The 27,955-nt window shown below is 48.8% G+C and overlaps 1 protein-coding gene and 1 non-coding gene across 2 annotated transcripts in view; both read left to right on the top strand.

The window, feature by feature from the left end:
• LOC145339209 (calcium uniporter protein, mitochondrial-like) overlaps nucleotides 1-26,323 on the top strand; it is a gene marked incomplete at its 5' end in the record, with an annotated part of 145,929 nt that extends 119,606 nt beyond the window's left edge. Inside the window, 8 exon segments of the mRNA XM_080183602.1 lie at nucleotides 570-641; nucleotides 12,145-12,315; nucleotides 14,395-14,499; nucleotides 19,816-19,976; nucleotides 21,447-21,650; nucleotides 25,147-25,263; nucleotides 26,168-26,203; nucleotides 26,205-26,323. Coding sequence (XP_080039728.1) covers nucleotides 570-641; nucleotides 12,145-12,315; nucleotides 14,395-14,499; nucleotides 19,816-19,976; nucleotides 21,447-21,650; nucleotides 25,147-25,263; nucleotides 26,168-26,203; nucleotides 26,205-26,246 — 908 coding nt within the window.
• LOC145339210 (U2 spliceosomal RNA) lies at nucleotides 22,125-22,307 on the top strand. Its single transcript, XR_013886008.1, has one exon. It is a non-coding gene; the product is annotated as a U2 spliceosomal RNA (small nuclear RNA).
• Nucleotides 26,324-27,955: the final 1,632 nt, after the last annotated feature.

Genomic DNA, 27,955 nt, shown 5'->3' with positions numbered 1-27,955 from the left:
TGATCCTGCATCAGACCTCTGACAAAGGGTCATCCTCACTCGAAACATTGGCTCTATTCTCTCTCCACAGACGCTGTCAGACCTGCTGAGATTTTCCAGCATTTTCTGTTTTTGTGTTCAGTAGATGTTTTGATTGATTTGAGGGAGCCTAGGGTTGTGAGGGAGGGATAGGCAGGACTTAAGACCGCAGTTGGATAAGGTGAGAGCAGGCTCGATGGGCTGAATAGCCTACTCTCATTTCCTGTGTTTTTTGTATTCCCTCGAAACAGTCAGCAGTGTGGGTTTGGGTTTCCGACATTTTCTGACATCGCATCCTGAAACGAGACCAAGTCCTGGAGAGCTGGCAGCCCTACTCTACATGTTGGTCACGACGTGAGGGTCTGGGATTCTCTAGCACTTTGCCAGTGTTGCCGGGGGGCCCTGTTGCCATGGGGCTAGGGAAGTTTGGAAGTGGCATAAATCCATTGTTCATTCACACAGTGGACTCTTAGGGCTGGCTATGATGAGGATGGTGGGGTCATTGTGTGTAATGCCACTCGCACTAAAACCTCCTCTCTTTGCTTGACAGGTTTGCCAGAGATTTCCAGTATGGCACAGTCAGCGAGTGTTGTACTGCTCCAGCAGCTTAGCAAGCTCTAACGGTGAGTAATGCAAAAACCTCCTGTGTCCTGGCCTCTAAGCTTGTTCCTCACAGAGCCTCGATCAATTGTTTTGTGTGATTCAGATACACGCTCAACTGAGCAAAGCCACCTAATAGTTCAGCTGCTGAGACACCAACAGAAAGAATGATTCATGTTTGTACAGCAAAGTTCGGATACCCCGAAGCACTTTACCGCGAGTGTATTCCTGGACTACACCATACAGGAGCAGGAGTACATCATTAGGAGCAGCACAGTGGTTAGCATTGCTGCCTCACAGCGCCAGGGATCCAGGTTCATTCTCGCCTCAGGTCACTGTCTGTGCGCAGTCTGCACATTCTCCCCGTGTCTGCGTGGGTTTCCTCCGGGTGCCCACACTCCAAAAATGTGCAGGTTGGACACATTGGCCATGACAAGGGATTAGCAGGGTAAATGTTGGTGCGAGAGATTATCAGGAGCCGGAGTAGGTCATCAGGAGCGGTATGGTGGCACAGTGGGTTAGCACTGCTGCCTCACAGTGCCAGGGACCCGGGTTCAATTCCGGCTTGGGTCACTGTCTGTGTGGAGTTTGCACATTCTCTCCGTGTCTGCGTGGGTTTCCTCCGGGTGCTCCGATTTTCTCCCACACTCCAAAGGACGTGCAGGTTAGATGCTAAATTCTCCCTCAGTGTGCACAAACAGGTGCTGAAATGTGGCAGCTAGGGGATTTTCACAGTAACTTCATTGCAGCGTTAATGTAAGCCTACTTGTGACACTAATAAATAAACTTTAAATATGTGGGGATTGGGCCTGAGTGGGATTATTGTCAGTGTAAGATCGATGGGCCGAAGGGCCTTCTCCTGCACTGTAGGGATTCTATGATTCTATGCAGCTTTTTGAGTCTGTTCTATCATTGAATATGATCATTTCCTTCCCAAATCTATCTGCACAAAGACATGAATAGGATGGGAGTAGAGGGATATGGTTCCCAGAAGGATGGGGGTTATAGTTCAGTCGAGGAGCATGGTTGGTGCAGGCTTGGAGGGCCGAAGGGCCTGTTCCTATGCTGTCATTTTCTTTGTTTTTTGTAATTCGATCATGGTAAATCTTAAGCCTCAACTCCACTTTCCCACCCATTCCCCATTTCCCCGAGAGGTCAAAAACCTGCCTATCCCGGCTTGAAATATATTGGACGATGGAGCAACCATCACCCTCTAGGGAAGAGAATTCCAAAGAATCATGACCCTTTGAGTGGAATAACCTCTCCTCTCCTCAGTCCAAAGTGGTTGCTCCCTCATCCTGATACTGTGCCTCTTTGCTGTGTTTTAGATTCCCCTCAACTTAGTGTAAAGTAGGTCCATTCAAAAGTCTGACAGCAGCAGGGAAGAAGCTGTTCTTGAGTCGGTTGTTACCTGACCTCAGACTTTTGTATGTTTTTCCCGACGGAAGAAGGTGGAAGAGAGAACGTCCAGGGGTGTGTGGGATCCTTAATTATGCTGGCTGCTTTTCCCCGAGGCAGCGGGAAGTGTAGACAGAGTCCGTGGATGGGAGGCTGGTTTGCCTGATGGAGTACCTGAGGAAACCCACGCAGCTCAACACAGTGGAAGATACAGCTCTGTAATGGGAGACCGAAAGGGAGTCTGCCTGCCGGATAATCCCCCATCCCATCCACAGGGATGTGAGATGCCTGAGCTTCTCCCGGTATTTCACCCACTGCTGTCAGTAAACTGTCGGAACTGAGAAGTTGGTCGGGAAGATAGGTTGACCTCTGCTCCGGTTGCCACGGCGCCTCTGATTTGTGTGTGGTCTGAGAGGCAGGCAATTGATTTTTCCCTTTAATTATTATAGACCGCCTGAAGTATTCCGATGATTTCACCTCATCTTACAACAGCCAGCAGTCCGAATATCCTCAACTGGAGAATAGCAGGACCGTCCCTTCTACTTCATAATGTAAAATAATTTGAAATATACAGCCCAGTAATTCTGCACTGACCCGGAAGGTTCTGGATTCAGACGCCTCTTCAGAGTCTTAAAGGGCAGAATCCAGGCTGACTGCACAGGTACTGAAGGAGTGCTGCACTGTCAGTGGTGCCACCTTTTAAGATGATGTTAGAATAATCCCAGGCTGTCGTCCCCCCCTGCCCGCCCCACCCCCACATAAATGGCCCTAAAGGATCTCATCTCACCATTTTCCAGGCAGTGCAAGGAAGCTGTTTCCTGGTGTCCAGGCCAATGTTTACCCATCGACCAACTTAGCCTAACATCAGGAGCAGGGAAAATGCTAGCGCCCGTTACGAAGGATGTGCACAGTAAGTAATCTCACAACACCAGGTCAAAGTCCAATGGGTTTATTTGGTAGCACGAGCTTTCGGAGTGCTGCCCCTTCATCGTTCACCTGGTGAAAGAGCGGCGCTCCAAAAGCTCGTGCTACCAAATAAACCTGTTGGACTTTGACCTGGTGTTGTGAGACTACTTATTGTGCCCACCCCAGTCCGACGCCAGCATCATAAATGATGTGGTAACAGGACACTTAGAAAGTAGACAAAGTCAACATGGATTTATGAAAGCAAAATCATCTTTGACAAACCCACTGGACTCTTTTTTGAAGACATAACCAGTACAGTAGATAAGGGTGACCCAGTGGATGTGGTTTCTTTGGATTTTCAGAATAAAGTCCCATGTAAGAGCTAGGTGTGCAGCATTAAATTCATGGGTTTGGGGGTAATATATTGGCATGGATTGAAAATTGGTTAGCAGACAGGAAGCAGAGAGTGGGAATTAATGGGCCTTTTGCAAAGTGGCAGGCAGTGACTAATGAGGTACTGTAGGGATCAGTACTTGGGGCCCCAGTTATTCCCAATACACATTAATGCTGATGACGTGAAAATTGGTGGGAATGTGAGTGGTGAGGAAGATGTTGAGAGGCTTCAAGGTGATTTAGATGGTGAATAAGTGTGGCATCAAGGAGTCAATGGGAATCGGGGGAAAATGCTCCACTGATCGGAGTGACACCTCCACAAAGGAAGATGATTATGGTAGTTGGAGATCCGTCCCAGGACGTCACCACAGGTGTTCCTCAAGGGAGTGTCCTAGGTCCAAACATCTTTCAGCTGTTTCATCAATGACCTTCCTTCCATCATAAGGTCATAAGCAAGGATGTTCGTTGATGGCTGCACAATGTTCAGTATCATCCTCAACTCCCCAGATACTGAAGCAGTTCCTGTTCAAATGCAACAAGACCTGGGTGATATCCAGGCTTGGGTTGACAAGTGGCAAGTAACATTCGTGCCGCGTAAGTGCCAAGCAATGACCATCTCCAACAAAGAAGGATCTAACCATCATCCCTTGACACGCAATGACATTGTTGTTTAATTCCCCCATTATCAATATCCTGGGGGTTACCATTGATCAGAAACTGGAGTTGTCTAGCCATGAAAATACTGTGGCTACCAGAGCAGGTCAAAGGCTAGGAATCCTGCGGCGAGTAACTTACTTCCTGATTCCCCAAAGCCTATCCACACAAGTCAGGAGTGTGATGGAATACTGCCTGGATGGGTGCAGCTACAGCAGCACTCAAGAAGTTTGACACCACCCAGGACAAAGCAGCCCCACTTGATTGCTACCCTTCCACAAACATTCAATCCCTCCACCGCTAACTAACAGTGGCAGTTGTGTGTATTCATTGGAGCGTTCAGTGGCTGCACAGTGAAAGATTTATATTAATGCAGGATGTTAGAAGTTCCTTGTCAGCCTGACTAAGCCCGAGCTTTGGTTGGGTCAATTCTCTGCTCATTCCTGCAATTTACTCTTTGAAATCTGGCTGTTCATCTCACATCTGTCAAAAACCCTTGCAGTTTAGCATCTCTTGGACCCGTACTTGAGGATTCTGGCCTGCGTTGGGTCTCACAAGGTTATATGTAGTCTTGACTGCTTGACAAGTGCACAGCAGCTCCTCAAACAGCACTACAAGATGCACTGCAGCAACTCACCAAGGTTCCTTAGGCAGGAAACCCACAACACTATCTAAAAAGACAAGAGCAGCAGCAGATACCTGGGAATACCACCACCTACTCCTCCAAGCTACTCACTATCCTGGCTTGGGAATATATCACCATTCCTTCACTGTCACGGGGTAAAAATCCTGGAATTCCACCCCTAACAGCACTGTGGGTGCTACACCTCAGGGTCTGCAGCAGTTCAAGAAGGCAGCTCACCATCACCTTCTCAAGGGCAACTAGGGATGGGCAATAAATGCTGGTCCAGCCAGTGATACCCGCATCCTGTAAAAATTAATTTAAAATTGAGTGAGTGGCAGATAAGTGGAAAATTGCAAAGTTAATCCACTTCAGGTAAAACCGAATGGCAGTGTATTATGTAAATGGTGATAGATTGGGAAATTTTAACATACAGTGGGATCTGGGTGTCCTAGTACACCAGTCACTGAAAATAAACATGCAGGTACAGCAAACAGTCAGGAGGTGTTATGGTTCTGATCAGAAACTCTGCAATATTTTATGGAGCCCACTTAGACCATAAGTTTTGCCTCTTGAATTTGGCTAGGATAAGCATGTTATGTTTCACTTCAGGTATGATTCAAATGATCCATTAGGGAGCTTTTATCAAACAAAGTTTATTTATGAATATAGTTAACATGTATGGAAAGAAAATTAGCAATAACTTTTATCAATTAGAAACAAAAACCAAACAATCACAGTCATGTATACTGCTTAATATATCTAAGATGTTCCAAACAAACCAAAACTTTCTTTGAACAAAACCCTTTCCACGGGTTTAACACAGCAAAGGCTAATGGAAAAAAAAGGCTAATGCTTACATGATTCTGGAGCTGAGTCCTTTGGTTGAACGCTGCAGTTCTCTTGAAATACTCAACAGTTAGAAGTCAGAACAGCTTCCCAGAACACCAGGGAGAGACTCTCTGGTCAAGCTACCAACAGCAGATTTTCTATTTCAGGAAGGCTTTTAGCTAACCAGCAGAGAGACATTTCTTTCAGCCTGATGTCCACTCCCTTCTAAACTAAAAACCTGCAGCTCAGAACCAAAAATGGAAAAGCTCCTGTCACCTGACCCATAAACGTTCTTCCTCCCCACAATGCAGACTCAGAAAACTAATTCCCAAATAAACAGCCCCAATTTCGACCACTGAAGGAGCAATAAAATAAATCATCAAAAACAACTCAACTGATCAACCAAATAAGACTGTGAGCATGATTTTAAAAAAGCATCTCTTAAACATGTCCAACATCATAGAAGATGAATGGTACATTGGCCTTCATTGCAAGAGGACTTGGGTACAGGAGCAAAGATATCTTACTGCAGCTGTACAGGATCTTGGTGAGGTTATTCCTGGAGTATTATGGGCAGTTTTGTTCTCCATACCTCAGAAAGGATAGACATATAAGATAATGAAGGGGCTAGATAGGGTTGAGGTAGAGAGATTCTTTCCCCTTAGAAAGGAAACCAGAACTAGAGGGCACAGCCTCAAAATAAGGAGGGGGCAGTTTAGATCAGAGTTGAGGAGGAACTTCTTCTCTCAGAGGGTGGTGAATCTCTGGAATTCTCTGCCCGTTGAAGCAGTGGACGCTACCTCATTGAATATATTTAAGTCACGGGTAGATAGATTTCTGATCGATAAGGGAATTAAGGGTTGTGGGGAGCAGGTGGGTAAGTGGAACTGATCCACTTCAGATCAGCCATGACCTTATTGAATGGCGGGGCAAGCTCGAGGGGCTAGATGGCCCACTCCTGCTCCTATTTCTTATGTTCTTACTCACCATGGAGGGGAGAGCAGCAAAGGCTCACCCAACTGATTCCTGGGATGGCAGGATTGTCAAATGATTTGATTTGATTTGATTTATTATTGTCACATGTACTAGTATACAGTAAAAAGTATTGTTTCTTGCGCCCTAGACAGACAAAGCATACTGTTCATAGAGAAGGGAATGAGAGAGTGCAGAATGCAGCGTTACAGTCATAACTAGGGTGTAGAGAAAGTCCATTCAGAATTCTGACAGCTGCAGGACAGAAGCTGTTCTTGAGTCGGTCAGTACGTGACCTCAGATTTTTGTACCTTTTTCCCGACGGAAGAAGGTGGAAGAGAGAATGTCCGGGGTGTGTGGTGTCCTCAATTATGCTGGCTGCTTTTCCGAGACAGCAGGAAGTGTAGACAGAGTCAATGAATGGGAGGCTGGTTTGTGTGACGGATTGGGCTACATTCACGACCTTTTGTAGTTCCTTGTGGTCTTGGGCAGAGCAGGAGTTATACCAAGCTGTGATACAACCAGAAAGAATGCTTTCTATGGTGCATCTGTAAAAGTTGGTGAGAGTCATAGCTGACATGCCAAATTTCCTTAGTCTTCTGAGAAAGTAGAGGTGTCGTGGGCTTTCTTAACTATAGTGTCAACATGGAGGGACCAGGACAGATTGTTGGTGATCTGGACACCTAAAAACTTGAGGCTCTCGACCCTTTCTACTTCATCCCTGTTGATGTAGACAGAGGCGTGTTCTCCTTATGCTTCCTGAAGTCGATGACAATCTCCTTTGTTTTGTTGACATTGAGGGAGAGGTTATTGTTCCCGCCACATTCATTACAGTTCAGTTCTCCAACAAACCATATACATCTGTCACATTTCACTGGGTGCTGTTGTTTTTACGGAGTTGTACACAGTTAGGCAGTCTGAGGGTTTTTTACAGTTACTGGCCCCTCAGTCTGTCTTGGCTGAAAGGCTTTAAACAGTGACCTTTCCACATTGTGCCTTTGCGGCGGCTGCCCCAAGCTTGAGAGCATCCCTCAGCACGTAGTCCTGGACCTTGGAATGTGCCAGTCTGCAACACTCAGTCGACAACAAATCTTCACACCGGAAAATCAGCAAGTTTCGGGCAGACCAAAGTGCGTCCTTCACCGAGTTGATGACCCTCCAGCAGCAGTTGATATTTGTCTCGGTGTGCGTCCCTGGAGACAGCCCGTAGAGCACAGAGTCCTGTGTCCCTGGGAACAGCCCGTAGAGCACAGAGTCCCCGTCCCTGGGAACAGCCCGTAGAGCACAGATTCCCCGTCCCTGGGAACAGCCCGTAGAGCACAGAGTCCCCGTCCCTGGGAACAGCCCGTAGAGCACAGAGTCCTGTGTCCCTGGGAACAGCCTGTAGAGCACAGAGTCCCCGTCCCTGGGAACAGCCCGTAGAGCACAGAGCCCTGTGTCCCTGGGAACAGCCTGTAGAGCACAGAGTCCCCGTCCCTGGGGACAGGCCGTAGAGCACAGAGTCCCCGTCCCTGGGAACAGCCCGAAGAGCACAGAGTCCCCGTCCCTGGGAACAGCCCGTAGAGCACAGAGTCCTGTGTCCCTGGGAACAGCCTGTAGAGCACAGAGTCCCCGTCCCTGGGGACAGGCCGTAGAGCACAGAGTCCTGCGTCCCTGGGAACAGCCCGTAGAGCACAGAGTCCCCGTCCCTGGGAACAGCCCGTAGAGCACAGAGTCCTGCGTCCCTGGGAACAGCCCGTAGAGCACAGAGTCCCCGTCCCTGGGAACAGCCCGTAGAGCACAGAGTCCTGCATCATCTAGCTGCTTGGGAAGAACCTCGACAAATACCACTGCATCTCACCCCAGACCTTCTTTGCAAAGGGTACATTCCACAAGGAGGTGTGGCCGCTTCGAGGGCAGCGTGCAGTGGTGTTGAGACCTCAGGCATATGTGAAGGAGCTGACGGGAAGTGTCCCTTCTCACCACCAACCAAGCCAGTTCCTTATGCTTGTTTGTAAGTTCTGGTGATGAGGCATTCTGCCAGCCTGCTCAGGGAACCATCCCCCTGTCTCCTTTCCCCTCAGGCTCTCTTACTGCATCAGTTGGTGAGATTCATTGCCAAATTCAGAGATTTCATTTTGGCCTTCCTAAACATTTTGAAGTGCTCCTCAAAGCGATGTTTACATAGACGCTGGAGCCTGTTCATTTCTCAAGTTTATTTGGTCACAATATCTGGCATTTATTGCAAATATTGTTGGCATATTTATGTTGAGGCTTAGCTGGTTTCTTTCATCTTTTTGCCAACAAGTTCTCCCCGGGCTGGAGCTGGAGAGCGCGGAGGCCAAAGGCACTCGCGAGTTGCTTTTTAAGTTTCTTTCACAGGACGCCAGGCGTCGTTGGCTAAGCCAGAATTTATTGTCCTTGAGAAGGTGGTGGTGAGCTGCCTTCTTGAATCCACTGCAGTCCACGTGGTGTAGGTACACCCACAGAGCTGTTAGGGAGGGAGCCCTAGGATTTTAATCCGGTGACAGTGAAGGAACGGCTGATATATTTCCAAGTCAGGATGCTGTGTGACTTGGAGGGGAGTTTGTAGCTGGTGGTGCATCTACTGCCCTTGTCCTTTCTTGGTGGTGGAAGTCACGGGCTTGAAAGGTTGTGTTGAAAGAGTCTTGGTGAATTGCTGCAGTGCATCTTGTAGATGGCACACACGGTGATGGCAGTGGAGGGAGTGAATATTTAATATGGTGGATGGGGTACCAGTCAAGTGGGCTGCTTCGCCCAGGATGGTGCCAAGTGTTGTTGGAGCTGCAGTCTTCCAGGCAAGTGGAGAGTGTTCCATCTGACTTGCACCTTGTGAAAAACCCATATTGTTCACTATTGTCCTTTAGCGAAAGAAATCTGCCTCCCTTACTTGGTCTGGCCTACATGTGCCTCCAGAGCCACAGCAATGTGGTTGACTGAGGACATGTACCAACCAACTCAAGAGCAGCTTCTTCCCTGCTGCCATCAGACTTTTGAATGTACCTACCTTGCATTGAGTTGATCTGTCTCTACACCCTAGTTATGACTCTAACACTGCATTCTGCACTCTTTCCTTCTCTCTGAAAGCACAAGTTAAAGAGATGTGTATTGTCTCCAGCCAAGACAGTTAGTGAGATTTTGCAAGCCCAGGCAAGTCTTTAACCTCTGTTTAACCCTCTCCCCACTCACATTGTCTGTACCTTTAAGACTTGATTAGCTGTAAAGACTCACACAGTCCAACCATTATGTTGTAAATTGAGTTTGTGTTTATATATGCCCTGTTTGTGAACTGAAATCCCACTCACCCGATGAAGGGGCAGTGCTCCCAAAGCTAGTGCCACCAAATAAACCCGTTGGACTTTAACCTGGAGTTGCAGTAAATGCTGGCCAGCCAGTGACGCCCATGTCCCATGAATGAATTTTTAAAAAATTGTCCCACAGTTTATTTGCGTCATGAAGACAACAGGCTGTGATAGGGGGTGTGAGTGGTGGTTCTGTGGCGTGAATGGCTGTTTAGCTGTCACTCTCGTGACCACCTTTACACCCCGTGGTTCCGATCTCTCTGTTCAGTAACATGATCAGCTGGAAGCAGCGACTGGCCTTCACACTGCTGCCCCCGGCGGCCGGAGGGGGGGGGGGGGGGGGGGCAGTGTGTTACACCTAGTGAAATGATGCAAAAATTCATCAGCTGCTGTCAGCGTCTCACTGTGCCCTGCACTTGGCATGAGGCACGGTGTAGAGAGATGCCAAGTGACTGTCAGAAGGAACGAGGTTTTGCTAAGGGCCTGTGACAGGGGGACTGTCAAAGCTGCAGCTCCGTATTCATACTGGAGTGTGGGCCTCAGCGGGCGGGGTGGGGGGGGGGGGGAGCTGTCCTCGGGAGATGGCTTGGAACAGGTTGGGCATTTTTTTTAATCTGCATGATTGGCCTGAGCTGGTGAGCTGCCATCTGTGCAAAGCGCAAACCTCCAGGACTCGACACTCCAGGCCGCCTGCCGGAGCTTTTATTTATTGTTTAAATTGTGGGATGTGTGCGTCGCTGGTTAGGCCGGCACTTGTTGAGGGGCAGTTAGGGATGGGCGATAAACACTAGCCCAGCCAGCGACACCCACAAACCCTGAATCAATCAATATTTAACAGAAACACTTGTGCCCCTCTCTAGAAGGTGGTGGTGAGCTGACTTCTTGACAGTGGGTACATTGAATGTGGACACACCCACAGCAGTTTAAGACCAGAAGAAATGGGAACAGGGGTAGGCCGTTCGGCCCCTCGAGCCTGCTCCACCATTCTACAGATCATTGCTGATCCGACACTCCTCGCTTTCCTGCCCTTTTCCCGTAACCCTCGATATTCTTACTGATCAAAAACCCATCTCAGCCTCAAATGTACACAAGGACTCTGCCCCCTCAGCTCCCTGTGGCAGGGAGTTCCAAAGACACTCAACCCTCTGAGAGAAGAAATTCTTCTCCAACTCCATCTTAAATTGGTGCCCTTTTATTCTGAGACAAGGGCCCGAATTCTGCCACCTCTTCCGCAAAGGAATCGGAGCGACTGAGCGACAGCGGAAATCTGTGTTGACCTCGAGCGGGAATTACGTTCTCTGGTCCGAGACTCTCCCATGAGGGGAACATCCTTAACCTGTCAAACCCCTCAAGAATCCTTTATGTTGTTGCAACTTGAGTGTCTCACTCAGCCATTTCAGAGGGCAGTTGAGAGTCAACCTCATTGCTGTGTCTCTGGGGTTACATGTAGGCCAGACCAGGTAAGGATGGCAGACTTCCTTCCCTAAAACACATTAGGGAACCAGATGGGATTTTCCAGCAATTGTTGATGGTTTCATGGTCACCATTACTGATACAAGCTTAGTTATTCCAGATATTATTAATTGGTTGAGGGAAAACTCAAGGACACCAGACAGCCTGCAGTCCAAAGATGCGCGGGTTAGGTAGCAACTGCGGACAGCTCAAAGGAACACAAGAAACTGAAACAAGAAGGGGAGGCGATGGCCCAGTGGTATTAGCACTAGACTAATAACCCAGAAACTCCGCCAATATTCTGGGGACCCAGGTTCAAATCCCGCCACAGCAGATGGTGGAATTTGAATTCAATAAAAAATGAGTTAAGAATCTACTGATGACCATTGTTGTGAAAACTCCATCTGGTTCACTAATATCCTTTAGGGAAGGAAATCTGCTGTCCTTACCCGGTCTGGCCTACATGTGATTCCAGAGCCACAGCAATGTGGTTAACTCTCAACTGCCCCTCTGAAATGGCCTAGCAAGCCACGCAGTTGTATCAACCCCACCTTTTCAGGGGCAACTAAGGATGGGCAATAAATGCTGGCCAGCCAGCGACGCCCAAGTCCCACAAATGAATAAAAACAAAACTTGCATTTAGGTAGTGGTTTTAATGTAATAAGAAGGCACTTTGTGAGTGTTGTTAGGGCAAGTTGGTTTGTCCGAGGAGAGAGGTTTTTAACCTTATTTTAAAAGTGGAGATAAGGAGAGACGGAGATGTGTTGTTCTCCAGTGGTGACATGATTAAAATTGGGATGTGCAAGAATCCAGAACTGGGGAGATAAAGGCAGAAGGTTTTAGGAGAACTGGAGCAGATGAGAGAGATGGGAAAGGGGGTGTGAGAAGATGGAGGTTCAGTTGAATTGGTGTCTTTGAGAGGAGATGACCTTCAGTACAGTACAACCCCGCTTGGACTGAATCAATCCTCACTCTGTGTTCATTCTCTCTCCCTAGGTGTAACTGTCGCTTATCAGAACGGATTACCGGTGCTCTCCTTGAACCTACCGTCACGGCGCGAGCGTTGCCAATTCACCCTCCGGCCGATCTCCGACTCTGTAGGTGTCTTCCTGAAGCAGCTACAGGCGGAGGATAAGGGCATCGATAGAGTTGCCATCTACACCCCAGGTACTGCCCGCAGACTGGGTGGGGAGGGGCCAGCCTGACACCGATTCGATATGGGGGCAAAAATAGTCATGGGCGCCGTGGTGGCACTGCAGCCTCACAGCGCCAGGGACCCGGGTTCGATTCCCAGCTTGGGCCACTGTTTGTGTGGAGTTTGCACATTCCCCCCGTGTCTGCATGGGTTTCCTCCAGGTGCTCTGGTTTCCATCCTCAGTCCCACGGGGGATTTTCACAGTAACTTCATTGCAATAAGCCTACTTGTGACACTAATAAATAAATGTTAAAACAGTCTAAAAAATGTACTGGTTAGATGCATTGGCTGTGCTAAGTTCTCCCTCAGTGGACCCAAACAGGCGCCGGAGTGTGGCGAAGAGGGGATTTTCACAGTAACTTAATTGCAATGTTAATGTAAGTCTACTTGTGACACTAATAAATAAATGTTAAAACAGCCCGATAAAGGTAATGGTTAGGGTACACTGGCTGTGCTAAATTCTCCCTCCGTGTACCCAAACAGAGTGTGGCGACTAGGGGATTTTCACAGTAACTTCACTGCAGTGTTAATGTAATGTGACACTAATAAATAAACTTAAACATGTTATTGGATCTCTGTTAAAACTCAAGTTAGAACTGAAAAAGCTTCATAGAGACACAGACGTTCACAGACACTGCAGGGAAAATCTGACCCAAGGTGGAAGCTAAATTTCACGATGAAGAATTAGAGTCAGGTTTCAGATGCGGAGTAGCAGCTTTGCGATTGTGGCCAGTAATTAGCAACTTAATGGAGGGAGAATTGGGAATTTAAAACCGAGAACACACACAGCCTTTCTGTTCCCATCATTCATTATTTTGCGGCATTTCTTGTGGGCTGTGAGTGATGTGGGAAGTGAAACTGAGCTGTGTATTTTCTGAAAAGGTTCCTGAGCACTTCTGAACAAATTACAGAGACAGAGGAAAACTGACCAAAGAGTTGGGAAGGCGAAAGTAACTCGCCTGGAAACTTGGGTTTCCAATTCTCACAGAAATTATTCCTAAAATAGGACTAAGATTGAAATGAGGCTACAACTAAAACTGAGATCACTTGCAGGAATAAACAATCTCTTCTGCCTGAATTAGTGGATTATAGAATCCTTACAGTGCAGAAAGAGGCCATTCGGCCCATCAAGTCTGCGCCAACCACAATCCTACCCATGCCCTATCCCCGTAACCCCACATATTTACTCTGCTAGTTCTCCTGACACTAAGGGACAATTTAGCATGGCCAATCAAGCTAACTCGTGCATCTTTGGACTGTGGGAGGAAACCCATGCAGACACGGGGAGAATGTGCAGACTCCACACAGACAATGACCCGAGGCTGGGAATCGAACCCGGGTCCCTGGCGCTGTGAGGCAGCAGTGCTAACCACTGTGTCACTGTGCCGCATAAACAATAGATTGATATTCCATTTGAAACTCATCCGCTAAATCCTGTCACTAAGGCACAGCTGAAAATGTCAGGGAAATTTGACAGCAGTATCTCCGAGGAGGTTTATAGCTCATCGGATGAACTTACAGATCTGAATTCCGACGCTCCTTGCTGTTGCCTGCTGGGTCCTGTTGGCACACTATTCCCGTGTTGTTCTGCTAAATCTGGCCATTGAATATCTCTCATGGAATTGGAACAGGGGTTGGACTGTTGAAGCCCTTAGAGGTTCCTGAGATTGTGACCCCCCCCCACACACACATACCACGTCTTTGAGATCTCCCTACCAATAGAAACCACCTGTGCCCACCCTATCAAACCCCTTCAGAACATTTTATGGTTCAGTCAGATCACCTCTTGTTCTTCTTAAAATCCAGAGAGTAAAGTCTTGACTCGTTAAGCAGACATTAACTTGCACCCTCCTCCGCCCTCCCCATGGAGACTGGTGGTGTTGGGTGAGTGGCAGATGGTTAGTGGGCAAGTGGTGAGATTGGCATTGTAAGTGAGTGGGAGAGTGAGGGTGGAAGGGTCTATTTTTATTGTCAGTTGATTGTACCACCGGTGCCTGTTTGGTCTGTTTACTCCGTGTCTGTTTCTCCACCCCACATCCCCACCCCCGCAGATGGAATTCGAATAGCAGCATCAACGGGAATTGACATTCTGCTTCTAGACGACTTCAAATTGGTGATAAATGATGTAACTCACCACGTACAACCACCAAAGAGAGGTACGGTAACTGAGTCCTTACGTCCTGCCTCTGCCACTAAAGTGCGGTCAACCCTCCATCCATCGACAGTCGTTCCCACAGCCTTCCTGTGTTGCTTTCATCCTAACTTACTCCTTCCCCCCCCCCAACCCCTTCATCCTCCTTAAAGCCCCCCTCTTTGACCAAGCTTTTGGTCACCTGTGCTATTACCTCCGTGTTATATTTTGCGTGTTAACATTACTGCGAAGCAGCTTCAAGACATTTTACTAGCTTAAGGGCGCTGCATAAAGGCAGTTGGTTGTTGCTGTTTTGCCTCTGCGTTTAGAAAACAACAACTTGCCTTTGATTTTGGTTTGATTTGATTTATTATTGTCACGTGTATTAGCTTACAGTGAAAAGTATTGTTTCTTGCATGCTACACAGACAAAGCATACCGTTCATAGAGTAAAGCTGATGTGGAGATGCTGGCGTTGGACTGGGTTGGGTACAGTAAGAAATCTCTCAGCACCAGGTTAAAGTCCAACAGGTTTATTTGGTAACACGAGCTTTTGGAGCGCTGCCACTCACCTGATGAAGGAACAGCGCTCCGAAAGCTCGAGATACCAAATAAATCTGTTGGACTTTAACCTGGTGTTGTGAGACTTCTTAACTGTTTGTGGGGTAGATCGGGGAGAAGGAAAGGATCCGTTTGTGGGACATGGGCCTCGCTGGCTGGGCCAGCATTTATTGCCCACCCCTAATTGCCCGAGGGCAGCTGAGAGTCACCCACATTGCTGTGGCTCTGGAGTCACGTGTCGGCCAGACCAGGTAAGGACGGCAGATTTCCCTCCCTGAAGGACATTAGTGACCCAGATGGGTTTTTACAACAATTAACAATGGTTTCATGGTCATCAGTAGATACTTAATTCCAGGTTTTTTTTAATGAATTCAGCCATAGCTAGGGTGGAGAGAAAGATCAACTTCATGCGAGGTAGGTCCATTCAGAAGTATGATGGCAGCAGGGAAGAAGCTGTTCTTGAGTCGGTTGGTACGTGACCTCAGACTTTTTTTTATCTTTTTCCCGATGGAAGAAGGTGGAAGAGAGAATGTCCGGGGTGTGTGGGATCCTTAATTATGCTGGCTTGTTTTCTTGGGCAGCGGGAAGTGTAGACGGAATCAGTGGATGGGAGGCTGGTTTGTGTGATGGATTGGGCTACATTTATGACCTTTTGTAGTTTCTTGCGGTCTTGGGCAGAGCAGGAGCCCAGACCAAGCTGTGAATCAACCAGAAAGAATGCTTTCTATGGTGCAGTGGTAAAAGTTGGTGAGAGTCGTAGCTGACATGTCAAATTTCCTTAGTCCCCTGAGAAAGTAGAGACATTGGTGGGCTTTCTTAACTGTAGTATCAGCATGGGGGGGACCCAGGACAGGTTAGCTGGTGATCTGGATGCTGAGAAACTTAAAACCTTGTGTGCCTCGAAAGGTCTAGAATCTTCAGGCAGAGATGTTGAGTGATTTTTGCCTCTCTGCCGGGGAAGGCAGTGCGTCACAGGGATGGATGTGTTGGTCGACTAATGCCTGGTGCGGCGGGCGAAACCTCCAATTTTACAGTTGGCAACCCTGACGAGGGAATTAGGGAACGCTGTGCTGACTTAAGCTGCTGCCGTTCTTACAATCCTGCGGGATCGTGCGATTTCCTGCCCCCCCCCGTGTTAAGGGTGGACGGAGCTGGTTATAAAGTGTGTGTGACTCGGTGCTGAATGAGCGCGATTGACGTGACCCCCTCCCCTCCCCTCCCTCCCTCCCCTCCCCTCCCCTCCCTCCCTCCCCTCCCCTCTCACCCTGTGCAGGGTGAGGCGAACACCTCACTAGGGGGAAGCCAGGATTAGATTAATTGCGATGGTACCTAATCGAGCCAGTTACCCCAGTGCCTGTGCGTTGGGATTCTGTCTGCACACACTTCCTGATGGTCAATTAGCCTCATTAATGATGATAGGAGCTCGTTACGTTACACCACCGTGCATCTGCTTGATTATTCATGAGGGCAAAATGATCGAGTCCGCCCTTTCTGAAAAGCAGGGGCGCGTATTCCAGGAACAGTTGGATTGAAAGAAACGCTTGTATTTATCTATCTTGTTATAGTCTCTCTCCAAGATAATTTCAACTGCCTTGCAACCAATTAATTGGAAATACGGTGACTGCTTCTTAGGCAGGTGAACAACTAAATTAAACAGAGATGTGTCACAGTCAGTTCACATCTAATCTTTTAATTGGTTTTTAACACACAAACTAGAAGCAGGAAGAGGCCATTTGGCCCTTCGCGTCTGCTCCATCAGTCATTTTGATCATGGCTGATCATCAAAGTTGAAGTTTATTTGTTAGTAGCAAGTACGGCTGACATTAACACTGCAATGAAGTTACTGTGAAATTCCCCTAGTCGCCACACCCCGGCACCTGATTGGGTCAATGCACCCCAACCAGCATGTATTTCGGACTGTGGGAGGAAACTGGAGCACCGGAGGAAACCCACGCAGACACGGGGAGAGCGTGCAGACTCCACACAGACAGTGACCTGAGCTGGGAATTGAACCTGGGTCCCTGGTGCTGTGAGGCAGCAGTGCTAACCAGCTGTGCCACCTATTCAATATCCCTTGATCCCTTTAGCCCCAAGAGCTATATCTAATTTCTTCTTGAAATCAGGCAACATTTTGGCCTCAGCTACTTTCTGTGGGAGTGAATTCCACACATTCACCGCCCTCTGGGTGAAGAAATTTCTCCTCACCTCAGTTCTAAAAGGTTTACCCCTTATCCTCAAACTATGACCCCCAGTTCTAGATTCCCCCACCATGGGGAATAAAAGCAAATTACTGCGGGTGCTGGAATCTGAAACCAAAAGAGAAAATGCTGGAAAATCTCAGCAGGTCCGGCAGCATCTGTAAGGAGAGAAAAGAGCTGATGTTTCAAGTCCAGGTGACCCTTTGTCAAAGCTAAAAGGCAGAGAAAGTGGGAGATATTTATACAGCAGGGGGAGGGAACGGAAGGTGAGTCACAGCCACAGAAACCAGGGGAAAGGCTGCTAATGGCAACCCACAGAGAGAATAGGAGGTGTGAATGACCAAACGGCAGTGAAGCTGAAATCAGAGGGTAAACTGGGACAGATGGAGATATAGGGGGAGGAGGGGTATCGGTGGGAGAGAGATAAAATTGAGGGAAAGGGGAATGAAATAGGGGGAAATGATGATTAGCTCTATCCCACCTCAACCATTTTGTTTTCATTACATTTAATTCATTTTTTTTACTGTTCTCGACCTTTTATTTCTTTATTGTCTTTCTTCCACCTCCCCCACTCTTTCCCAATTTGAACTGAAACAATGTGCAGGGGCTCAGGCAGGGGAATGGCACTAAGTCGTAATGCTCGCCTGGAGAGCTGGTGCAGGCACAATGGGCCGAACGGCCTCCTCCTGTGCTCCTCCCAGAAAGGCAAAATACTGCAGATGCTGGAAATCTGAAACAAAAACTTGCGGGGAGAGAGAGACATGGAGTTAAATGTTTCAGTCGATTCTTCAGTACCAGTGCCCTGGCGTTCGATCAGATCTCCGCCACTCTGTGCGAGAGGTGCAAATCAACTTGTAATTTCTTCCTCCCCTCTGGGGAGAAGCTTTGTGAGGATGAGACGCAACGCTAAAACCCAGCCGGTGGTTAAAACTTGACAGTCGTGTTGGGACCAAAACCTTTCCGATGCTGCTCTGCTGTCACCTAGTGGTGGCCGGCACACAGTGCAAGTGGTTATCAGAATGCGTTCACTGCCCCCTGTGGCACTCACCCCAGCCTGCTCTCCCTTCAACATGATGTGGGTAATGCCGGTATGCTCTGTCTGAGGCCAGAACTCTCCATTCACCTGACGAAGGGACTAACCCCGAAAGCTTGTGAGTATATTATCAAATAAATAGGTTGGACTAAAACCTGGTGTTGTCAGACTTTTTACTCCCTTAAACATCACATCCATTCATAATCACAACGCAAAAGGAAAATGCTTCCGTTTTTCTTTCTGTATGAGTTCCGGGCATGAAGGCACCATTTATACAATCGTTCACGCTGTTGCTGTTTTTCAGGGATCTTGCTGTGTAGAAGACAGTGTTTCATTCATTGCAGGCGGATGCATTTTTGAGACACTTTTGAGAGATGTGAAGGAGGAACCATATTATAAACCTTCCTGTGTTACTCCACTCTCTCTCGGACAGAAGTTTATCCCTTCCTAGACCATTTTATTTGATTTGATTTATTATTGTCACATGTATTGGGATACGGTGAAAAGTATTGTTTCTTGCACACTACAGACAAAGCATACCATTCATAGAGAAGGAAAGGAGAGTGTGCAGAATGTAGTGTTACAGTCATAGCTCGGGCGTGGAGAGAGATCAACTTATTTTAACGTAGACAACTTTTACAGATGCACTAGAAAGCGTTCTTTCCGGTTGTATCACAGCTTGGTATGGGCTCCTGCTCTGCCCAAGACCGCAAGAAACTACAAAAGGTCGTGAATGTAGCCCAATCCATCACGCAAACCATCCTCTCATTCATTGATTCTGTCTACACTTCCCACTGCCTTGACAAAGCAGCCAGCATAACTAAGGACCCCAAACGTTCTCTCTTCCACCTTCTTCCTTCTGGAAAAAGATACAAAAGTCTGAGGTCACGTACCAACTGACTCAAGAGCAGCTTCTTCCCTGCTGCTGTCAGACTTTTGAATGGAATTATCTCGCATTAAGTTGATCTTTCTCTACACCCTAGCTATGACTGTAACACACACATTCTGCACTCTCTCCATTCCTTCTCTATGAACGGTACACTTTGTACAGCGCGCAAGAAACAATACTTTTCATTGTATATTAATACATGTGACAACAATAAATCAAATCAAATCAAAGTCTCACAACGCCAGGTTAAAGTCTGACAGGTTTATCTGGAATCACGAGCTTTCGGAGCGCAGCTCCTTCTCCACTCACCTGATGAAGAGGCAACACTCCGAAAGCTTCTGATTCCAGATAAATCTGTTGGACTTTAACCCGGGTGTTGTGAGACTTCTTACTGTGCCCACCCCAGTCCAACGCTGGCATCTCCACATCTTAATCTAAGGTAGGCCCATTCAAATGTCTGATGGCAGCAGGGAAGAAGCTGCTCTTGAGTGGGTTGGTTCGCAGTGACTTTTGAGTCAGTCTTGGAGCTGGACACTGCGGGTGGGAGTCGGACAGAGTGTCTGAATGTCCGCGGGCGGGTTGCTGAATGACGTGTGCTGAGAGTTTCCAGAAGAAGCTGCTGGCCGTCTGTAAATGTTCTTCCCCTTTTCAATTTGAACAGAGAGCTTGATTCACGAAGACGCGGAGACGATGAATGACGTCAAGATCCTTGTCCAGAAGCTCTTCACCACCTTACACATCGAGGAGCACCAGCTTCACAAGGAGAGGGAGCTACAGCGACGGGTGGAGGAGCTCAATGCTCAGATTGAACCACTGGAGAAAGTAGGTGCAGTTACAGCCATCGCGTTCCCAGCTGGCCTAGTGTGTACCCCGGCGTGCAACCGGGCGGGGCGTCCCCCGGTGTGCGACCGGGCGGGCACCCTCTCTGCTGAATGGCCAATTCACCCCATTATAAGAAAGAAGAGTGGGCCATTCAGCCCTTTGAGCCTGCTCCATGCTGTCCCCCTCAATACTGTTTCTATCCAAGAATATATCAGCCTCTGCCTTGAGTAAACTCAACAATAACCATCCAAAACTCTCTGGGATTATTCCAAAAGTTTTAGGAAAGAAATTTCTCCTGTGGCCCATTATTTTATAACAGTAACCTCATGTTCTAGATTCCCCCAACCCCAGAGGGAAACAATCTGTCAGTACACAACCCTGTCAAGCTCCTTTAAGAAATATGAGAAATATTGTTTCTTGTGCAGACAAAACACCCCATTGAGCGAAAAGGAAAGCAGAGGGTGCAGAATGTAGTGTTATACGTTTTAATTGGATCATAGCTTTCTGAAAAGGTTTAACTGACTGACTGGCCCACCCATTGGCCAAGCACCTTTCGGTCTGGTGAGCCTTTGTTGCATCTCCTCGTGGAAGTTTCCACGGTGGTGCAGTGGGTTAGCACGGCTGCCTCACAGCGCCAGGGATCCAGGTTCGATTCCGGCCTTGGGTCACTGTCTGTGTGGAGTTTGCACGTTCTCCCCGTGTCTGCGTGGGTTTCCTCCCACACTCCAAAGATGTGCAGGGTAGGTGGATTGGCCATGCTAAATTGTCCCTTAATGTTCAAAAGTGGGTGGGTTAGGTGGATTGTCCAAGCTAAATTGCCCCTTGGTGTCCCAATATGTGTAGATTAGGAGGATAGCATGGGGTTACGGGGAAGTGGTCTGGTGGGATGCTCTTTCGGAGAGTCAGTGCAGCCTTGATGGGCCGAATGGGGTTCTACGATTCTAAGTACATCCTTCTTTAGATGAAGAAACCAAAACTGTACACACTATTCTATAAAAGCAAACTACTGCCAAAGCTGGAATCTGAAACCAAAAGAGAAAACGCTGGAAAATCTCAGTAGGTCTGGCAGTGTCTGTGAGGAGAGAAAAGAGCTGACGTCTCGAGTCCAGACGACCCTCTGTCAAAGCTGATCTGGTTGCCAAAGAGTTTTGACAAAGGGTCACCTGGACTCGAAGCATCAGCTCTTTTCTCTCCTTACAGACGCTGCCAGACCTGCTGAGATTTTCCAGCGTTTTCCCTTTGGGTTGCACGTGCTGCTACTCCAGCTGTGGTCTCACCCTGTGTAATTCTAGCGTGACTTCTCTACGCTTATACCCCAATCACCTTGTGAGAAGAGCTAGCGTCTCCCTGCGTTTCCCAACCTCCTGCTGTACCTGCACGTTAACGAGAATATTCATCCCGTTTGGTTTTTGATGGGCACGCTCGGGCTCTCAGCTTCTCACTGGAGATTCTCCTCCTCCTTTCACAAAGGTCAAGGTGGAATTAGCCAGGCAAGCGGAGAAGAGATCGAGCTGGGTGCTATGGGGAGGGATGGCGTTCATGGCGACGCAGTTCGGAATCCTGGCTCGGCTGACCTGGTGGGAATATTCCTGGGATATAATGGAGCCGGTCACGTATTTCATCACTTACGGCAGTGCAATGGCCATGTACGCCTATTTTGTAATCACACGGCAGGTAGGTACAGGTGTGATATTATTATTCATCCCTGGCGGGATTGCAAGTTGCCTTATGTTTATTTTTTTTTAAATAATACATTTCCGCATCCTTCTGAAACTCAGCACGGACTGTTACAGCACTGACACAGGTCCTTTGGCCCGTCTGCCCCAGTTTGGTATTCACTCTCCATACGAACCTGATTAACCCCTATCTAATGTTCTATTGTGGATAGACACATGGATAACATTGGAATAGTTTAGGTTAGAGGGTCATTAGATTGGTTCCACTGGTCGGCGCAACATCGAGGGCCGAAGGGCCTGTACTGCACTGGAATGTTCTATGTTTAATCTCACCCCGTCAGAGATTTTGCGTACAGCCTTCAGAGACGAGGCTCGTGGGGGGAGTGTGGAAACTATCAGCCGCCCGTTCTTTTTTTTTATTCATTCTTTTGTGGGACGTGGGTGTCGCTGACGAGTCCAGCGTTTATTGTCCATTGCTTCTCGGCCTTTTGGCTAAGATCGAGTGTAGTTTTGCTGTCTGCACTCAACCGAGGTCAGTGAGGTTACACCGAGGCTTCATTTGAAGCAATTTTTTAAAACCGCGTCTCGGCCTTTGGGCTAATGAGATCAGGCAGCTGGAGAAGGTGCAAAGCCTGCTCCAACCAGCCTGGGTCATGTAGATCGAGCCCAGGACAGGAAGCGGGCAGTCTGTCTTCTCAGCGTGGATCAGGAATGTCTCACTGGGTGTAACTTTGAGTTGGACTTCGATTGAATTGAATTGGATAGAACAAAAATAAAAGTATCGCCCGTCCCTAATTGCCCTTGAGCTGAGTGACTTCCTAGCCCATCTCAGGGAGGCAGTTATGAGCCAATCACATTGCTGTGGGTCGGGAGTCACATGTAGGCCAGACCGGGTAAGGACGGCAGATTTCCTTCCCTAAAGGACATTAGTGAACCAGATTTTTTTTTCTTACGGCTATGGTTTCACGGTCACCCTCACTGAGACTAGCTTTCCGATTCCACGGTATTTATTGAATTTAAATCCCACCTTGGGATTTGAACCTTTGTCCCCGGAACATTAGGCTGGGTTACTGGTCGAGTGATCATGTCACTGAATTCCCCTAGGATTTGGTTTGCTTGTCCTTTCTTTATGTGGCTGTCAGAGCAGGTCAAAAGCTAGCAATCCCTTAGCGAGTAACTTACCTCCTGACTCCCCGAAGCCAGGAGTGTGACGGAATAATCTCCACTTGCCTGGATGGGTGCAGCTCCAACAACACTTTAGAAGTTCGACACCATCCAGGACAAAGCAGCCCACTTGATTTCTACCCCTTCCACAAACATTCACTCTCTCCACCACCAATGCACAGTGCCAGCCGTGTGTACCACCTACAAGATGCACTGCAGCGTCTCACCAAGGCTCCTTAGGCAGCACCTTCCAAACCCACAACCACTGGAAGGACAAGAACAGCAGACGCCTGGCAACATCAGAATCTGGAGGTTCCCCTCCAAGTTGCTCACCATCCTGACTTGGAAATATCTCACCTTTCCTTCACTGTCGCTGGGTCAAAATCCTGGTACTTGCTCCCTGACAGCACTGAGTGTACCTACATCTCAGACACTGCAGCGGTTCAAGAAAGCAGCTCGCCACCACCTTCCCAAGGGCAACTAGGGATGGGCAATAAATGCTGGTCCAGCCAGCGACACCCACACCCCATAAATTAATTTGAAAAGAAGTCCCAATGTGATCAGGGAGCGTGGAACTGGTTCCTTGAGAACACTAGGGGCAGCACAGTGGACAGTGGTTAGCACTGCTGCCTCACAGTGCCAGGGACCCGGTTCAATTCCCGACTTGGGTCATTGTCTGTGCAGAGTCTGCATGTTCTCCCTGTGTCTGAGTGGGTTTCCTCCCACAGTCCAAAAGATGTGTGGGTTAGGTACATTGGCCATGCTAAATTCTCCCTCAGTGTACCCAAACAGGCACTGGAGAGGGGATTTCCACAGTAACTTCACTGCAGTGTTAATGTAAGCCTACTTGTAATTTACCAATAAAAAAAAAACTAGGGGAGACTATTCTGTCTGCTGTCCCAGCCAATATTCGTCCCTCAACCGTGTCACTGATAAGAGATTACCTGCTCATTCTCACCTTGCTGTTTGTGGGAGCTTGCTGTGTACACACTGGCTGCTGCGTTTCCTACGTTACTTGAGTAAACATCAAGTGCTTCATTGGTTGTAAAGTTGTTTGCGATAGCTGTGGTCATGAAAGGTGCTATACAAATGCAAATCTTTCATTTCTCCTGTATTTATTCTTGGTAATTATTTCTTCAATTCCTTTCTGTAAGTTTATTAGTGAATCTGTTTCCACCGCCCTTTCCAATTCAGTTTCCACATCTCCCTCGCACTGTCTTGTTCTGGAGGGAGTGCAGTGAAGGTTTACCAGGCTGATTCCGGGGAGGGCAGGACTGATGTATAAGGAGAGATTGACTGGGTTAGAACATTAGAACATAAGAAATAGGAGCAGGAGTAGGCCATCCAGCCCTTCGAGCCTGCCCCGCCATTCAATAAGATCATGGCTGATCTGTCGTGGCTCAGTTCCACCTTCCCGCCCTCTCCCCATAACCCTTAATCCCCTCTCTTATCAAAAACCCATCAACCCGCGTCTTAAAAATATTTAGCGAGGCAGCCTCCACCACTTCAACGGGCAGAGAATTCCAGAGATTGGACTAGACAGGGTAGATGCAGGGAGGGTGTTCCCGATGGTGGGGGAGTCCGGAACCAGGAGTCACAGTCTGATGATTCAGGGTAGACCATTTAGACGGAGATAAGGAGACATTTCTTCACCCAAAGTGTGGCGAGTCTGTGGAATTATTACCACGGGAAGTAGTTGATGCTAAAACATTGCGGGCGGCACAGTGGTCCAGTGGTTAGCACTGCTGCTTCACAGCGCCAGGAACCCGGGTTCAATTCTCGGTTTGGGTCACTGTCTGTGTGGAGTTTGCACATTCTGCCCGTGTCTCATGGGTTTCCTCTGGGTGCTCCGGTTTCCTCCCACAGCCCAAAGATATGTGGATTGACCATGCTAAATTGCCCCTTAGTGTTAGGGGGACTAGCAAGGGTAAATGCATGGGGTTATGGGCCTAGGGTGTGGGTGGGGTTGTAGTCGATGCAGACTCGATGGGTCTAATTGCCTCCTCCTGCACTGTAGGGATTCTATGGATTGAATGTATTCAAGAGGTGGCTGGATATAGCATTTGGGGATCAAAGGTAATGGGGAGAAAGCAGGGTGAGGCTATTGAGTTTGATGATCAGCCATGATTGTGATGAATGGTGGAGCAGGCTCGAAGGGCTGAATGGCCTCATGCTGCTCCTATCTTCTATGTTTCTATGTCTTCCTTTCTTAAATATTTCCTCATCTCACCTCTAAATGCCGATCACCTTAAGTCTGTATTCTCTGATTACTGACTCTTATTCGCTGTAATGTGACCTTGCTGACACGCTCTCCGTTCTGCCCCCTGCAGGAGTACATCTACCCTGATGCCAAAGACAGGCAGTATCTACATTTCCTCCACCGAGGAGCCCAAAAGACCAAATTTGATATCGAAAAATACAATCAGCTCAAGGAGGCAATTGCTCAGGTAAAAGCAGGAACTGGGATGCTGGGGCAACCCGGGATTGGCCCTCTGTTCCGGGATTGGGATTCATTTCCTGCTCGATTGTGAACTGAGCAAACACGGCGACCTGGTGCTGATGGTGCCACGCCAACTGTGTTATTCTCAATCGTTCATGAGATATGGGTGTCGCTGGCTGGCCAGCATTTATTGCCCATCCCTAGTTGCCCTTTGGGGTGGCACCGTGGTTAGCACTGCTCCCTCACAGCGCCAGGAAACCAGGTTCGATTCCCGGCTTGGGTCACTGTCTGTGTGGAGTTTGCACATTCTCTCCATGTCTGCGTGGGTTTCCTCCTGGCACTCCTGTTTCCTCCCACAGCCCAAAAGATGTGCAGGTTAGGTGGCTTTAGCCATGCTAAATTGCCCCTTCGTGCCCCAGAATACATAGGTTAGGTGGGTTAGCCATGCTAAACTGGCCTTTAGTGTTCCGGGATGTGTCGGTTAGGTGGATTGACCCTTGCTATCCCGGGGATATGTAGATTAGATGGATTGGCCACACTAAATTGCCCCTTAGTGTCCCAGGATACGTGGCTTAGTTGGATTGGCCATGCAAAATTGCCCCTTGGTGTCCTGATTAGGTTAGAGGGATTATTGGGGTAGATCTGTGGGGTGACGGGATAGGGCCTGGGTGGGATTGTTGTCAGTACAGACACAATGGGCCGAATGGCCTCCTCCTGCACTGTAGGGATTCTATGATGTGTCACTCGAAAGCAAGTTCTTCTATGGAATTCAATTGATTTGTGAGGCTGAAAGCGGGAGAAGAGTTTGGGGGGGGTGGTGGTGAGGGGACGTAGTGTAGTTTGGTCGATGGGAATGTTTCTGTCCCGGGGATTTTGGGGTCCCTGTAACGCTGGGTAACTTTCCATTTCAGGCCGAGTTGGACTTGAAACGACTCCGGGACCCCCTCCCAGCTCCACCTGCCCATCCGGCCAATCAGTGACCAGGAGTGAGGAACCCTGTGAAGGGGGCGACGCCCTGTTATCCCACAGCACCCTCCTCCCCCCCTTCCCTCTCTCCCTCCTCTGCCTCCTCCTCCTCCTCCCTCTCTCCCTCTTCCTCCTCCTCCTCCTCCCTTCCCTCTGTCCTTCCTCCTCCTCCCCCTCCTCCTCCCCCCCTCCATCTCTCTCTCCTCTGCCTCCTCCTCCTCCTCTCTCCCTCCTCCTCCCTCTCTCCCTCCTCCTCCTCCTCCTACCTCCTCCTCCTCCCCTTCCCTCTCTCCCTCCTCCTCCTACCCCTCCTCCTCCTCCTCCTCCTCCCCTTCCCTCTCTCCCTCCTCCTCCTCCCCTTCCCTCTCTCCCTCCTCCTCCTCCCCCTTCCCTCGCTCCCTCCTCCTCCTCCCCCTTCCCTCTCTCCCTTCTCCTCCTCCTCCCCCCTTCCCTCTCTCCCTCCTCCTCCTACCCCTCCTCCTCCTCCCCTTCCCTCTCTCCCTCCTCCTCCCCTTCCCTCTCTCCCTCCTCCTACCCCTCCTCCCTCTCCTCCGCCTCCCCTACCCCCTTCACCCTACCAGCCCACACTTCCGCTCCCACCTGCCAACCCGTGGAATGCCTGGCGAAGATGAGACCTCCCCTCCTCCCCCCCTCCCCCCCGCCCCGCCAACTCCTCCCCCCCTCCCCCCCCACCCCGCCAACTCCTCCCCCCCACCCCGCCAACTCCTCCCCCCCACCCCGCCAACTCCTCCCCCCCACCCCGCCAACTCCTCCCCCCCACCCCGCCAACTCCTCCCCCCTCCCCCCCACCCCGCCAACTCCTCCCCTCCTCCCCCCCACCCCGCCAACTTCTCCCCTCCTCCCCTCCTCCCCCCACCCTGGGGGGTGCCTTTACTCATTGAAACCAAATGCTTGTGCGTTCTGAAGTTGGGCCGAGAGGGGTTTACTGAGAACCACGTGGAGAAAGATGTCAGGTGCCTTGCAGACGCCAATATCGCAGACAGAAGGGGCGCCGCCTTTGGAAGCGACGGCGCACGGGCAGACGGGGGGATTGCACGTATCTGCTGTGGGAGATTTTTTTTAAAAAGAAGACGAAATGTTAACGAATTTATTTCCATGCATTATTTTGTTTTACAGTTTTATCTTGTTTTGTGTGCCGACTTTACAAACTGCGGATTCATCTAACACTGCTGCAGTCCTTTAAAAGATAAATTATAAAAAAAAACAATTGAAGTAAAAAGGCATCATTTGTGAAAAAAAAATTGTATAAAAGAGCACTGTTAATCTGACAATAAATGACTTTCACGACTGTTTTGGAGCTAAACTGGGTGTTGCATCTGCTCGCTGGGTATCTACCCCTGGTGTGTGTGTGTGTCTCGGGTTTACTGCAGGGTTAGTGCAGAAGGCGGTAGTCATCTATCTCCCTGCTGGCTCTCTCAGTCTCAGCCAGCCTTCAGTGACGGATCTCCACTGGAGAGGGTCAGAATCACTTTACTGCTTCATCTGAGCAAGGTCCTTCTGAAATCCAAGGCAGGACTCCACCTGTCTGTCCGTTCCTAGTAAGAAGTCTCACAACACCCCAGGTTGAAGTCCAACAGGTTTATTTGGTATCACAAGCTTTTGGAGCACTGCTCCTTCATCAGGGGAGTAGCAGCAGCACTCCCAAAGCTTGTGATACCAAATAAACCTGTTGGATTTTAACCCGGGTATTGTGAGACTTCTTCCTGTCCCAC

Source organism: Carcharhinus amblyrhynchos, unplaced genomic scaffold, assembly GCF_965287045.1.
Source record: "Carcharhinus amblyrhynchos unplaced genomic scaffold, sCarAmb.v2.hapA chromosome_345, whole genome shotgun sequence".
Lineage (NCBI taxonomy): Eukaryota > Metazoa > Chordata > Chondrichthyes > Carcharhiniformes > Carcharhinidae > Carcharhinus > Carcharhinus amblyrhynchos.
Note: the sequence above shows the minus strand (reverse complement) of the source record. Positions and strands in the feature narration are given on the sequence as shown.